This window comes from Mchenga conophoros, linkage group LG22, assembly GCF_057382185.1.
Source record: "Mchenga conophoros isolate Kocher_MC1m ecotype Shallow Benthic linkage group LG22, M_conophoros_male_GT1.1, whole genome shotgun sequence".
Lineage (NCBI taxonomy): Eukaryota > Metazoa > Chordata > Actinopteri > Cichliformes > Cichlidae > Mchenga > Mchenga conophoros.
Window position 1 is genome coordinate 14999917 of NC_140546.1, and position 16123 is coordinate 15016039.

Sequence of the window (16123 nt, forward strand, 5' to 3'; positions counted from 1 at the left end):
TTTTCCCAATATATAACTTTATTTAAAATATTGTTACAATTTATTACTCTACACAACATTTTCAAAACTTTTCTCTTTTTCTTACACTGGTTAGTAAACCTTCCTGGATAATTTTAGATATAAAACTCTCCATTTTTCCTTTTTTTTTAAGCCTCAGGTGTTAATGTCTTTATACAGTAAATGAGACACCGCTTCTCTTTTAAACACCTTTTCTCTGTGTGTTTCACAAACGTTCCCCTCCTCGACACACACTCACACACGCGCACACAAACACACACACAAAAAAAAGATCACTGGTGGCTCTAACATTGTACACTATAATTTCCCCAATCTTTATAGTTTCTTTTTTTTTTTAAATAAATAAAAAGTTCTGAGTTGGAGAAACAAGAGTGCATTATTATTATTTTTTTGTCAGAAGAATATTCTTTTACTTTTTAAAACAGCTATTTACAGGTTATGCTGGAGATAGCAACAAGGCTTAGATTTGTAATCAACGTCGGTGTCAGCTTGCAATGGGAAAGCCCCCGTCTCTGTAAGCAATGAAGAGAAATTAATCACATGGAGGCCAGCACTTTTTGAACACCAATTACATCCACCCTTCAGATTAGTCATAGGGAGGACACATCAGCTAAAAACAGACAAGCCTACAGCTAATGTGCTCTGACCCAGATGTGCATTCCAGAGGTCCAAAGACATCAAGTTTACAGAAAAATGCTGCTGACGACACCAACATAACCTCTGGACGAAGTCAAAAAAACAAAAAATAAATCAAAACTTCAAACAGATTAATCGAAACGCTGCAGCGTTCAAACAAACAGGCCTTCATATATTATCTGCCACTGAAAGATGTTATGAAAATCAGCACTGATTTGGCACACAAGACTCAGAAAACTGATGTGTTACTATAGCAACAGTATCATGTAGATGAGCGTTTCAGTGCTGGTTAGTGATGAAGACAAACTTTCTGAGCCCTCGTGTGCAGTCCACGCATGGACATTTTTTATTCTGCCATCACCACGTTTGCATTCACATCATCTGTTAACCTCTTACAATCCACCCCGGTTGCTGGTGACCTAGTGCTAGGACAACGGGGACAACAGCATAGCCAAATGGCGGGAAAAAAAGCAGATTGGGAGAACCGTGAGGACAAAAATGACGTATGAGGATTAATCTGAATGTTAATGGTTCTGGAAATGTGCTCGTTTAACATGCAGATAAATCGCAACCAGGTCCCCGGTGACCTGCTGGATGTTAAAAGCTTAAGCACTGTGTGAAAATTTTATCTCATCTTCATAATTAAATACTCACTTTGAAGCCCAGGTGGGCCACGGCACCGCAAATACGCTGACAAACAGAAAGTAACACAGATCGACTGTACAAAGACATGCTTCTTAACATTCCCTTCATCTCTTAGCTGTCACCTACGCGCTGCTTTCTATGACATTTAGCTCGCAGAAGAAACGTCTCCAACGGACAACAGCTCACAGGGTACACACACCTGCCTGTGACTGAGCTTAAGATGGCATCTGGTGCAGACAAGACAAACCGAACCAGCGAGAAAAGAAAAGGAAAAAAACAAAAACAAAAAAACAACTAAACAAAAAACACAAAAAAACCACAGGGAAAACAGCAGCTTTCTAAAAGCCTATTCACAGCAGCACGAGCCACGGGGACAGAGAACAAACATCAAACAGTAAAAACACACCGCTTTGAATACATTATTGGGAGGACCGAGTCAGTTAGCTGACAGGAATAAAAGGAACAGAGGCTGCACTGAGCGTGTGGAGACAACGTGGTGCTGCCACGGCAACCGCATCTCCTGCGCTGATGGGAGACCAACCTGGAGAGAGTACGAGCAGAGGACAGACAAACCTGCACGCAAGCACACAATCTAGCTTATACCCCCCACCCCAAAATAAATAAATAAAAAACCCCATCATGGTTGAATAGCTTTGATTCTTATGTCATCCATCTCTAAATTGCCTATTACTCTGCCTGTCAAAATGCCCATCCTGCATTGCAGTTTTTCCCCCCTCTTATTCCAGCTACTTGTGATGTGTTGCAAAGAACAAACAAACATGATACTACACTGAGGTATGTATTTCTATAAACTCCTGTATAACTGAGGCCTGTGCTCAGAAGCAACAATTGGGCTGCAATTAAAATATTTTGTGCGGCTGCAACAGTTTTGTGAGAGTAGCAGGGAGCTGGACTGGTGGCATTGGGGGTGGGGGGGGTGCGCGTATGTGCGCTACGCTGAAAAAGCATGTGAGCGGCAAGGAATGTTTGCTAGACAATAGGAGACGCTTCCCCATTTGTCTCCATCTGTCTGGCGTCTCTGCTGTCGTACAGATACAAAACCCCCATCTTCATTTGCTGGCTCTGACACCGGCAGCTCATCAGACGCGGCCAATCAGAGCCTAAAAGCTTATCAGCAATGTCAATGATAAACACAGAGGACACACTCTGGCACAGCACACAAACATGCCCCAAGGTAACCGACTGAGAACAAATATACGGCTAAAACCTAGGCCTAAAATGAACAATTATATAGCCGAAACCTAATTTGAACTGTTTCAACTAATTTCAACTTCAGCGTAAAGGAAAACTTGGACCCGCGCTCCAAAAATTAGTGTCAGTTTCAGGGTTTTTTTTGGCTTTTTTTTCCCCACCCAATGCCAAGATAAACTAGTAGCCCTTGGTAAGATTAAACAAAACTTAAATCAATACATGTATGGAAAGAATCTGTGATTTTTCTTTCTTGTCAACATGTAAATCTGCTTTCTACATATTTCAGGTGAGAGAAGAGTAAAATCCGACTTTGACAGAGATAAAGAGAAACACAAGTAAACCTGAACTGTAAAATAATCACGAAATTATATTATATTACACTGACACATACACAACTAATACTGTATTCATTTAGGTGCAGCAGGAGGGGGACAGATGACTGCACTGCTATGTATGCTGATGGCTCACACAACCTTATGCACCATCTACTTTCTGCAGCACACGTGCACACACCCCATCTATCCTCCTGACTCTTGGTTAATGGACAAATTGCAGTGGAGTGATACTTTTGGGTGAGTTACAGAGCCAGAGGCATCGGTCTTTAGGAAAGTCTGAGAAGACTCCTCATACGTATGCTCTGCTGCTCCCTGCTGCCTGCTCAGGTAACTGCAGGCATTACAATCAAAACTCCCTGTTCGCCTTGACAATCTGTCGACAAGACAGCCCACATATAAAGGTGTGAAATTTAAAACAAACAAACAAACAAACGCTTTGGCCCGTCAACCTTTTCTTCCAGAAATTACTCCTGCACAGAGCTAAAAATGAGAACGCCTCCTCTCCTCAGCTTCCAAGCCCTGCAAAATTCACCACAACAAAACACACACTGGGGGGGGGGGGGGGGGTAGCCATACTAACATTAACGGGCTGACTGCCAACAGATGTTGCTCTGTAGTCAAGGTGAAAAATGGAAATTAGTTATAGCATCTCGAATGAAATTCAGTTAGCGTTTCACTGTGTTATCTCAAGAAACCAGTTATTACAGCTCTTATATTAATCTATATTTTATCAGAAGTAAGATTGTTAAACATACAAATAATTACAAACACATTCTCTCAACATCCGTTTCATGTAGTTACATTTGTGCCGTTTATGATTTCTGATGAAACAGAGGACTCCAGAGACATAAAACACAACTTCTGTGTTAATGTCCAGCATCGGCGTAAAGGATGATTTTACTTTCGTCCTTTATCGCAACCGTGAAAGAACCACCGAACTTTTTTCTGTTTCCCTCCATTATTATTTTCATCTCAGCTCAGTTCAGCAGACAAGGTCACCGCCGCGGGATCTGGATGGGTCCTGTTGGAAAAACCGAACGTCGCAACCTCAATTCTGGACTGTCAGCTCTCTCGACAAGCTGCGTTTCACTGCGGCGCTCCCTTCGCGCTGTGGTGACCCTGACCAATCACACGCTGTGGTGAGAATTCTCTCATGTCTTGCCTCACATCATGGGGCAGATGCATGGAGGAAAACAACAGTTACACTATGGAGGATCTAATAAGTGACGTGAAAGTTGGCTCTTGTTTATCTTCTTTCGATGCTCTTCCTACTGTTTTCATGTGTGTGTCTACATGTGTGTGTCCCCCTGGGTTCGGCAAGTGTTAATAATCCAATTTCCCAAGTCGGTCACTTCCAGTTTGTTTTTGGGGCAGGGTTCGCCTCGAGTCTGTCACTCAGTACTGTGTTTGTCGATGGGCTCTCTCTGGGGTGGCTGTGATGATGCAAGTGGACCAGTTTTAGTTCAAGTGATGACAAGTGACGGCTTTAGGAAGTTGCAATCTCTCCCCCTAGGTGGCGCCATCCCTTCTGCTGCGTCTCCAGAGGAGGCAGAAACTCTGCAACATAGATAAGACGATTCAGAATAGGAGGAAGTTTGAAGACGGTGTGAATTAATTACTGCACAGTCCCCGTGCAGCATCCTGAAGGCCTCTTATCTGAATGTCCTCAGCTTTCTCAGGCCTCAGCTGTCTGTTATCCTCCTGCCTTTGTGGTCTCTTGTCCATATTTCATTACATTTCACGTAAACCTTTACCATAATGCACAAAAATAAAAGCATGCATTAAATCTTATCCCTGCCCTTGACATTTTAACTTCTGTCATATTGGATTCCTTTGTTTTTTGCATAATTCATGCCGCCTGATGTGTGCCATCAATCAAAACATAACTCCGTACCAGATCTGAATGCAAATTTCTTTATGATTTGCCTCTGATCAAATTGGAGGCTCTAATCTTTCAGTGATGCTGTTTATCTCTTTGAATTGAGGGCAAAAAGGAGCACAAACAAACGCTTACTGCTTACCGTTGTTGCTGCAGTTTTTGTTGTCTTTATCAGACGCTTCTTCCTCAACCTGAGAGCAAAGAAATCAATACACCAGAAATATAAGACTAATCATTTTAAAGCAAAGACTAAAGAAAGGCTCCTGGATTTAAATAGAATACAAGAACAGGCTATGTTTAGAAAACCGAAGCTGGCATAGAGTTGCATGCTTCCCAGAATGAAAGAGGAAAGGAGTGGTTCTTACCTGTTTCCTCCACTTCAGCTCACAAAAGATCCGCTCAAAGCACTCGTGCATGTAGTTGAACTGGGAGGAAAAAGTAGACGTTATTGTAATCCAGGCTTCTAATACACCACAATTAGGAGAGTCACTGTGTAAAAGTCATGTTTCTGTTTACTTTTCCTGCTTCTCATTACTAAAGATTTTATTACACGTGAAGGAAAGTGGGTTGATTAATAAATCGGGGATTTTCCTATTTATTAAGCGTTTGTTCCCATCAAGGTGTGTCACTCTAAAAGCTGCTAACACAACAAAAAAACCAGAGAATGGCACACTTGAGTGTACACTTACATACGGAGTGAAGATCTTGACCCAGCGAGGTTTCTTTTCTCCTCTGGCATACTCAAAGCAGAAAGCCATCCCCTCCTCGTCCGTGTCCCAGCGCTGCATCTCCCCCCACTCAAAAGCTATTACCTGGTTCTGAGAGAGAAACAAGAGATGATAGAAGTTAAGCTCCATGCACAGAAATCTATACAGTGGTCCCTCGTTTATCGCGGGAGTTGCGTTCTAAAAATAACCCGCAATAAGTGAAATCCGCGAAGTAGCCAACTTTATTTTTTACAATAATTATAGATGTTATAAGGCTGTAAAAAACCCCACTACACACTTTATACACTTTTCTCAGACAGGCATGAACATGTTCACATTTCTATCTCTTGTTTAAACACTCTCAAAGTTCAAACCTTGTAGAAAAATAAGTCCAGTATTATAGAATGAAACCAAAGGCACCCGAAGGTGACAACATTTCGTCGACAGTGTTGCGTGTTGGGGAGAAAACTTACAAACATACAGTACAACACTTCAGAGTCACACTGCTAGCGATCGAAGATGTATGTAAATTTGACATTCTGTACTGTGCAGGAGATACGGCACGAGATTGACTGACAATGCTCTACAGCCAATCAGGACGCAGAACACAATGCGCTGTAAAAAAACAAACAAACAAAAAAAACAAAGCATGCAAAATTGCACCAAAAAAAATCTGCGAAACAGCGAGGCCGCAAAAGGTGAACCGCGTACTAGCGAGGGAGCACTGCATTGACGTTTAGCTTAAAAATATAAAACGTTATCTATTTAAATGCTCACCTCCAGCGTGCCGTCCTCAGTGCAAGCATGCAACTTGAAGTGATTGATGCTGATCGCTGTGATGACGTGGCCCTTCCTTCTGGAGTCACAAGAGCAGTGGGGGAAGACCACCTCGTTGTAGCCCTCGCATGTCCGCAATAGACTCAGGTACTACGGTATTATAGAGGAAAAGTAACAGTCAACTTTATTTTCCTCCACAGAACACACTAAGGAAAGAAGTTAACTTATGAGAAATCTCATTACTGATGTGACAATGCTATTTTTTTATTGTTAACACATTTGAGCTGACGGTCTCAGAAGAGCTTGCAGTTTGAGCTGTGAAGACTGACTCACAATGTGGATGAACTATAACACTGCACTCACGTCCACGTGTCTCTGTCATACAAACACGGCTGTAGATCCAAGTAAAGTATATGTAATTTTTCTGCTTTTTATTTCGTTTTAAGTTTAGAAAACCATGCTGAATACTTCCTAACATTTGGAGCTATTAGATTGCTTGTCGACACGTGAATGAACAAATAAATGAACCTTTTTCCTTCTAAGGCTGACATTCAAAGCCTCAGAAATGCTGCGTGAAAGCAGTAACATAGCTGCGAATGTCATCCAAATTTACACACATGCCACTTTCAGTTAATGTTCAACAAATATTCAAATACACCCAATTCCTTTATCTCTCTTTACACCACAGAGGGAAGAATTCTGAAGTGTGAAAGGCTTCTGAGACTGTCCATTTTTATTTGGTAGTGTTTTGGTGATAGCGCTGGTCAGCAGGCACAAAGTGTACTTATTCCAATCCCCTTCCTGAACAAAGACTGGTCTGTGGTACTGACCGTGGCCATCTTGCGCTGCTCTGCCAGTTTCTGCAGCTGGTAGGATTTGTCCTCTGTTTTTATGAATCCCTTCTTCACATCATCCAGTGCCTACACGAACAGGGAGAGGGGATGGGGAGACACAACATTTATCATTTAAGGTCATAAAATATAAACACATATATACATTAAGGCCATTCATCATGAAGACATTCTCCCTTGTGTGAGAAAATTCAAACAATGACCGTAAAAATTACGTATGTGCATTTTTAGGCAGTCACAATGCATTTCTATATATTTTATTGAATGACTTTCAGCCTCCTAGCCCATAACTTTAATGCTTTGGTTCACTCTCGTCTCACAGCGTCATTTCTGGCTGCAGCAGGCAGCTGTGCACCAACTGTTCAGCCTCTCTCTCAGCTGTCTTCTGAGAGTGTGAGAATATTAGAGTTATATTTGCCAGGTACAAATAAATGAAAGTGTACTTCATAACTGTGTGTGTAAAAAACAGCTTTTCACTGATATAACAATCTTTACCAGCTTAGTGGGTGATATGTCACCATTGTGTTCCCAGCTTTGCCCCCTTGGACAAACCCCACAAAAGTCATGGAGTTATTGCAGGTTCGCACACACTGGTGTGATTCTTTTTCATGAGGCACGCTTTAATGGGTCACTGCTGAACTTTGCATGCTTATCATGCTTCAGCTAGTGACCTTTACTGGTCAGTGGACAGCCTGTAGGTGGGTACTGAAGCTAATTTTAGTGAATTTAAATGAGGAGTATTTTTCTCAAGTTCACCTCTTCTACTTGAAAAACTGTGGAGGTTTTTGTGGATGTATTTGCATGAAAACTGACCCGAGGTGGGGCTTTGACCAGCTGAGAAATTATTAACTTTGGGTGTCGACCCAGATCTGGATCCAGACATTTTAATAACATTGTAAGACAAGGCAAAAATGGACATTTCACATCGTATCTCCATAAACGCATATTTAGCTGAAAGAAGAAGAACCTGGGGATCATCTTGATGTCCTCAGGAAAAGGAAAAAAAGACAGAGACTCCATTCACCCATCTTGTGAAGGGAATTTTTCAGCCTCGGAAGAAGTATGATATCTCCAAGCGCTCTTTTATTAGGGTGACATTATAGGTAAAGGTTTCTGTTATAGTCTGTGTCCAGAATTATAACAGAAAATACTCCTAAGCTAGAAATAATTCAGTCATCACAAAGTGAGAAAGCAGCTAGCAGGTGCCACAGTAGCTCACCTGGTTGAGCAAGTGACCTTTATGCTAAAGGCTGCAGCAGGGATCCAGGCTCAAGTCTGGCCCTGAACATTCCCTGCATGTCAGGACCAATCCAGGGATCTTTTGCTCGTTAGGCCAATGTGTAAACCACTACACTATGAAGCCACTGAGACCAGTATGATCAGTTTAGTGTAAATCAGCAGTGTAATTGACCAACTTTCCCTCAATATGTTTAAGCATTTTCAGCTCAGAAGAATAAACTCTGAATCAAATCACTGTGTTCAGCTCCCCGAAATCCACGGCAAGAGGAATCCAATTACTGTTATTACCTGGTGAAAGCAGTAGTGCAGTGCCAGCGGATTGTCTCTGAGCAACTCCTCCTCCTGGAAGCTGAACAACCATTTGCGGAGTGCTAAGCAGGTCCCCGGGACGGCCGACGTGTAGTTCTGCACATATAGCTTGTGGGGAAACTCGTTAGGCGCCAGCTTCCGCACTGCAACAAAAACCGAGTAGAAGGAGAAGGGTGATGAACGGGGTTTGTTACTTAAAAAAACCCCCAACATACTAGTAACCTATACCAAAATACCTGCCCTTGCTGCCCATGATTACTCATATACCCAGAGGCCCAGTGATTTAAATTCAGAGGGTTTTATTTATTTTTAGTGGTCATGTCATAAACCCCCGAAACAGGATGTGCAAATTAAACAGGAGAGAATGTGAAAAAAAGGTCAGACATCTTTCCATGTGAAGTGCAACAAACACACGTGCAGCTCTTACCAAAGGAGTGGTTGATAACTTCAAACAGAGCAAAGTAGCTCGCCATAATACTGTCCATCCCAACCTTCATCACTAATGCCTACAGAAGATCAACACAACATCAGTTAGTTGTGGGGAAAAAAACACTGATGGAAAATATTGTACAATATAGCTGTACAACTGGGAGTGGTCTTACCTGATACACCTGGTCTGTGGTACTGTTCTTACGGACTCTGACGGAGATGGTGGTCTTGTCTGGTAGGGCTATCCGCAGTTCTACATCTGACACGCCGTTGTAGTTCTGTACAGTGAAGCCAAACAGAATGAGAACAGCTGTAGAGCGGTGTTTACCCCAGTGGATTAATGAGGCTTTGTACGTGCTTGTTTGAATATGCAAGCCTTTGTTTGTTCTAAGTTACCACTAAGTACTTGTGGATTAAAAAACACAAACAAAAAACCAACAAGCCATAGCCAAACAAGACTTACAATCGGCAAGAAGTCTTAATCCCCCAAATTGCGCTTCTTTAAATGTGGGATTACATCAGTGTATTGGTATTTGTTTTGCTGCTGCACTTCCTTAAAACACCAGCAAGGTAACCAATTTCCAGCCTGCGTCACTGGCCAACACAGCTCTCAACTAAGCTCCCTTTAACCAGTGAAAGCTAAATGATACTAAATGATTCTCAAAATGGGCCAGAACAGTTTAAATACAGCTTAAGAGACTTGGAGTCAGATCCAATGCTGAAACCCCCCCTCCATTTTTGAGTTTGAATTCCTATAATTATGGAATACAAACAATAACATCTTCGGAAATTAAATCTCTAACTAAGATAGTACATATCTGATAATATAATATAATAAACAAAAAAATGGACTGTTGAGCACTGTGCCAATTCAGAAAGTCACAAGTCCTAACAGTTTGGTAGGAAAAGAAAGTTCAAGCCGCAATATTTCAACACCCAGAATAAAAAGTCGCATTGCTACAACAATAATGCATGAGATGCATACCTCATCTGATTCCGAGAGAAACTCCTGCATGATGTCACTCTCCCCAATCACCCGCACAGAGCACACTAGAGACGAATAGGAAGGGAAAAGAAAAATGGCGAGCAATATATTAAATCAAGGTAAATAAAATAAACAAAGGGCAGCTAAATAACACTATGAATCCAGTGTTTAGATTTACTGTGTAATTTAGAAAACTAATAACAGTGGGTGCATGGTGTATTTTCCATCCTAACTACATATTCAATATTTAAATACATTTAATTCTTCTGGGACAGAAGAGCTAGTGATCTGTCCAAATCATCTTACCTCGCTCGAGATATTCCTCCAAGCCTCTACGTCGTGCATCCAGCTGCTGTTCTGATAGGGAGAAGGGCCATTTACCAGGAAGCTTTGGGAAGTTGAAGTTGGAGAATTCCCTTTTCAGGTTCTGGTGCAGGATGGCAAACTCACGATAGCGTTTTGAACACAGCTGCCTCCCTGACATATACACATTGTATACCTAGATGCATTAAAAAAAACAAAACATGAAGCAACTTTAGAGAAGACCGAGAGAAGGAAATGATTGCATCAGAGGGTTAAAAGTTTTCTTTCTACCACAGCATTAAAAAAACATGTTTAGAGCAACCACAGGAAGCCGTTTCTTCTGTTTTGTTTTTTTCAAGAAAGAATTTAAGGTAACAGTGTTGCCTCTACAGCTGCCTTGGGAGGACGGACCACCTCCTGAGGTGAGATGGGTTGAAAGATCTTTAAGAACTGTCTTTAGATCGAACGCTTAAGCTCAAACATGTTATTCCACTTAAAACTGAAGACGGACAGGTCCAAAAGTATTTTAAAAATCAGGCAAACACACACACTCGTGGCCGCCCTCTCCACCCTTCCAGAGAAGCCCAGTCCCAGGCGGAAACATGTCAACTGTCAAATCAGCACTTACCACAAACCTCTCGGAGTGCTGTTCTACGTGCTTGTATGTGGGAATAGAAATGGGCACGGCCTGCTTGTCACTGTAGTCGTAGTTGGGCTGGACTTCCTCTCCTCCTTCCAAACCGTCAGCCTCCTGAGGTGGAACAGACAGCACAGCCAGAACCAGCTCCTTCTCCCCAGCACGGATCAGGTCCACCACCTGCTTATGAGTTGCACCTTCCACGTTCACGCCATTACTAGAAAAAAGAGAGAAAGAGCGCAGGAGAAACATGAGGCAAAGGGGAGGAACAAGCAGCTCTGACTTGTTCTCACACATTCAGACTATATTTGAATTGGAAGTTCATTCAACTCTCTACAAAAAAGGGAATGACGGATACAATTCAAAGCATTTAAAAATACCTCTGGAGAGATATTAAACTCTCTCCAGATTCCAATTCTATACAATAAATCAATGCATCTTCCAAAAGAAAAAAAGGACCTGTCACTATTATAAGCAGTTAAATTTAAAGCTAGACTGGTACAAAACAAACTTTAAAAAAAGCTTTGACCGAAGGGATTTGGAATGTGAGAAACGACCACACTGATAGATAAACTGCACTTGGTGCGGGCTGGTTATGTCGCAGCTGATAACTGATGCACTTAATGCAGTCACTACTGCTACAGATCAATGCAGCTGGGATTACAGTAACACAGTATAATCTATACATCATTCGAATAAAACTGGTACTCTTTTAGCTGCTAATGTACGCACTGTCCTAACATACTGTCTGGTAATATTAGCCCATTGTTCCCCATTTACTAACACAAGGCTGTGAGGCTTAAGCAATTAGGTTGGCTCCCATGTCCTTTTTCTCCTGGTGCCTTTTTGACTTCGCTGAGAGCAGATGGCACAAGCATCAGGTGTCTTTGCTAATCTTCCAATGAGAAACTGTGGGACAGACACTGAAAAGGAGGGGGCGAAGAAAAGTGTAGGCGTAGGCCTGCCCATTGATTGCCATGTTAGACGTAGCATTTATCTGTGTAGTGTCACTGACTTAAAATAGGAAGTTAAACATACAGAAAAAGAAGGGGTGTACATAATAGTTAACAGAAGAAGATTTGGAGTGGGGTGATGGGGGGCGCTGATCTGAGTTGTTTGAGTGAAAAGCCAAATTAAGGGTGGGACAGAACCAAAAGGGTGAAACTGTCGTCATGACTACAATGTAAATTTGGCTAAGGCAGAAATAAAAACAGTATTAATACTTTTAATTGCTTAGTGAAACTGTTTGATGAAATATTACTCAGAGCTAAAAATAATACTAACAATAATAAAGAAATAATAATATAAAATAATTATATGCGAGCAGATATGTGTGTCTTGCAGGCTTTTACTGTTATTAATTATATTTTTTATCAGCCATTCCACTTGTTACTCTTTACTGTAAAATAAAGTCGCTGGTGAAAACTGATAAAAGCTCACTGATTAACAGTCAACTGATCCCCTAATTTGGCAGCTGGGAGGCACAGTGGTTTACACTCTGAGTACAGAGTCATAGGTTCAAACCCGTGGGGAGTTTTCATGTTCTGCCCATGATTCTGTGGGTTTTTCCCCAGCTGCTCTGGTTTCTCCCACCTCAGAAAACCGTACCAGGTTAACGGTGCTTATGTGGGCCCAGGATGCTCTCGCAAAAGAGGTTGTCGATCACTAGTTTCACTTCCTGGTTATATAATGTTTTACAAGTTGAACTTTACTGAACACAGCATTATCTTCTAAAAACACACACAAGGGCGAAGCAAGGTCATTTTTATTTGTTTCCCCTTTTTCTTGTCTTTTAAGGAAATCATGAAAAAAACAAAACAACTATGCTCACTCAGGCAGTAGTGATACACTCAGACAAGAAACACCACCTGAGCTGCTTACTGTAAATAAAGTACATTGCTGGCTTTCTTTGTTTGCTAAGTAAAATGCTGACAACTAACATATTTAACCGGCTGAAGTCCAGTTATGAGGCTTTTTTTTTTGCAAAATGGTCAAACGGGTTAACAGGTCACATGATAAGTATTGCCGCTATCATATGACAGCAGAAAGAACTAATGAGTAAAAAAAACAAAAAAAATAAAAAAACCCAACGGAAAACAACATGCTGATGCCTCAGCAAATGGAAGTGAGAGCAGTGTTCCTTCTTTACCGTTTCTGTTCTTCCTTTTTCTAAGACAGCTTTATTGCTCCACTGTCAAGTGACATCAACACTACTCACACTAACTAAACACTGATTTTAAACGTAAGCAAAAAAGTTTGTAAGAACTGCTCTATTACCATTAACACTTCAGGTTTTACTGAAGGCCAGGGCTTTACATTCCTGCTTGTAGATTTGTTCACTTGGCTGACATTATTACAGGTTCTGTGTATGGACACATTTCCTGTTACATTTAAATGCCAGCTATGACTCAAAGGGAAGCAGTGTTTCACCGAACGCTAATAAATGGAAAGAGACTTGAAAGCAGACTTGACGAATGCTGGCACGATAGATAACATAAAAGCACTTCTAAAATGATCTCTTCACGTATATCAAACCCACTCGAGGTTACATATAGCGATAGAACAAAAGCAAACCCTAAAAATCAATAGAAAGCACCTCAAACTTCCCATGTAAACAGCACGGCTGGTGCGAATGCTAGCTAGTGAAAGCAAGTAAGACCACACACTCCTGTCATATGATGCTGAATTTGAGTGACAACACTGCCATCCTCTGTCATTTCACAGGCTAAGAATACATATCAACACTATTATGCATATGACAACGCAGTGGAAAGTGGACTGTCGTCTAAATGTCGTCCTACATCTCCCGCTGGAGCTGACACTGAGCAAGGAGCTAGCCAAACACATTAGCTACCTGGCTCGCTAGCGAGCTACAGCTAATCAACATGCACAGGCTGTTGTCCAACTTATGTAAGCTGGTTAGCTTTCTAGTTATCTCACCGGAGCTAAAGCCTTAAATATTTACTCAGGTCAAAACGCTCCAAAGCTGAATAATTAATAAACTAGTGAGTTACTTTAATGGCAACAAGAAGCAAACCTCGAAAACGGAATAACACATGCTTGAAACTGGATCCACACAGGCTAAACTGGGTAGCTAGCTCCAATTGCTAACTCCGCGTCCTAACTGGAAGGGACAGAAGCTGACTTACACCTCCAGGATCCTGTCACCCTTCACTATCCCGGCTCGGTCCGCAGCACCTCCGGGTAAAACAGCGCTGACATGCTGAAGAGGGGCGTACAGCTCCCCGTTGATGCTCCGAAGCTGTCCTCCTTCGCTCACTTGACCGCGGACATTAAACCCGTAGCCGGACTCCGACTTGACGATCCTGACCATCCGCGGTCCCGATGTGACCATTGCTGCGCCGTGGCCCGCGGTGCCAGCCGACGAACCGACAACCGGACCGTTACGGGATGCCGAAGGGAGAACGGGCCGAGTTTCATCGCCTCCTACATCCGCCATCTTATTCACAGGCACTACCCCTCTCCAAATCGGCGTCTTCCAGCAAATTCAAAACAACACTCGGGCTCCGATCCTCTCTGTGAGGTTAGCTCCACAGACCGACTCTGTTGGTGATAACCCGCCCCCTGGCAGCGTCACGGGACACGGCCATGCAACGTGACCTGCCGGAGGCGTCACCGAAAGTGTGTTGTTTACTCTCGTTTCCATTCAACGCATTGAATGAAACAATGTCGTTGTTGATTAAAACGCATTCTTAATCCCTTTATTTTCTACTAAACCCTTTCTGTTTTATCTTAACAGACAAAGAGTGCCAGTGATTGCATTTAAATGATGCTGCAAACTTTGCAAACGGCAGGAGTTAAAGGATGAGAGGCACTGGACCCAACCACTATTGAGAAATATAAATGTATTTTTTTCCCACAATTTTAGTTATGATTCTACAGAGGAATCCAGAAATAAAGACATTATAATTATAAATACGTACAGCATTTTATCAGACATGTACACATATAGTGCTGTAAAAATATTTAGCTTTTTTCTGATTTCTTCTATTATTTTAATATTACAGATAACCTCGAGTAGACACAAAATGCAAGTTTTAAATAATTATTTCATTTATTACCAGAAAAAATAAACACACCTACCTTACCCTGCACTCACCCCCTAAACCTAATACTGGTTTTGCCACCCTTGGTAGCAAGAACTGCAATTTTGTGAGTCTTTCACAAAAGCATTGGATTGGAGTCCAATCTGTCCACTCTTCTTTGCAGAAATGTTTTTATTCACCCACATTGGAGGGTTTGTGAGCTTAAACGACCCGTTTAAAGTCATGCCAAAGCATCTCAAATGGTTTTAAGTTGAGACTTTGACTAGGCCACTCCAAAATCTCAATTTTGTCCTTTTTGAGCCATTCAGAGCTGAACTTGTTGGTGTGTTTTATGCTTGTCCTGCTGCAAAACCCAGCTGCACTTCAGAGCATGATCTGATGGCTGGACATTCTCCCTCAGGATTTACTGGTAGTGAGCAGAATTCATTGCATCAATTACAGCAAATCGTCCAGGTCCTGAAGCAGCAAATCACCCCAGACTGCCATGCTACCACCACCATGTTTGACTGCTTTGACTGATATTCTTTTTATTAAATGCTGTTGTAGCTTTACACCAGATGTAATGAGTCCTAGTATCACTGTGGTTCACCAGAGTCCCAAAGCCTTAGAAATGTCTTTGTGATCCTTTGCAGACTGATGGATGTTTATTACTTTTTTCCTCTGGTGTTCTTGCTACCGAGGGTGGTAAAACAAAGGCCGACGACTTTATCACATAGGACCAGGTTTGTTTAGTCTTTCCCCTTAATAAATAAAATCATCATTTAAAAACTGCATTTTGTATTTACTCGGGTTATCTTTGTCTAATATTAAAATTTGTTTGATGATCTGCAACATGCAAGAGTGACAAAAAGGCAAATAAATAAATAAATAAATAAAATAAATCAAGAAGGGAGCAAATACTTTTCACAACCTTGTCTTATTTTAATGTTCAACATTTCTTTCTCATTTATGCTGAACAGCTGATTGTTTTATGTTATCTTGTGTAAGCCTGCTAAACAAGATTGCACAACACATTTGCTGATTCCTTGTTTTAGAGTACTGAGGGAGAGATAAGCTGTCACTTCCTGTCTTATTTGATTGGAATGAAAACTTGC

General features: G+C 41.6%; 1 protein-coding gene and 1 long non-coding RNA gene across 2 annotated transcripts; one reads left to right on the top strand and one right to left on the bottom strand.

The window, feature by feature from the left end:
• On the bottom strand, window positions 1-14570 carry snx27a (sorting nexin 27a). The gene is given in 14 exon segments (XM_085262100.1): window positions 1-4350; window positions 4353-4403; window positions 4868-4916; window positions 5091-5150; window positions 5415-5543; window positions 6210-6359; window positions 7040-7129; window positions 8588-8751; window positions 9036-9114; window positions 9211-9315; window positions 10023-10087; window positions 10329-10521; window positions 10954-11179; window positions 14112-14570. Coding segments are annotated over 14 exon segments (1713 nt in total). The 5' UTR covers window positions 14423-14570; the 3' UTR covers window positions 1-4309.
• On the top strand, window positions 14434-15057 carry LOC146549121 (uncharacterized). Its single transcript, XR_014890367.1, has 2 exons — window positions 14434-14604; window positions 14723-15057. It is a non-coding gene; the product is annotated as an uncharacterized LOC146549121 (long non-coding RNA).
• Window positions 15058-16123: the final 1066 nt, after the last annotated feature.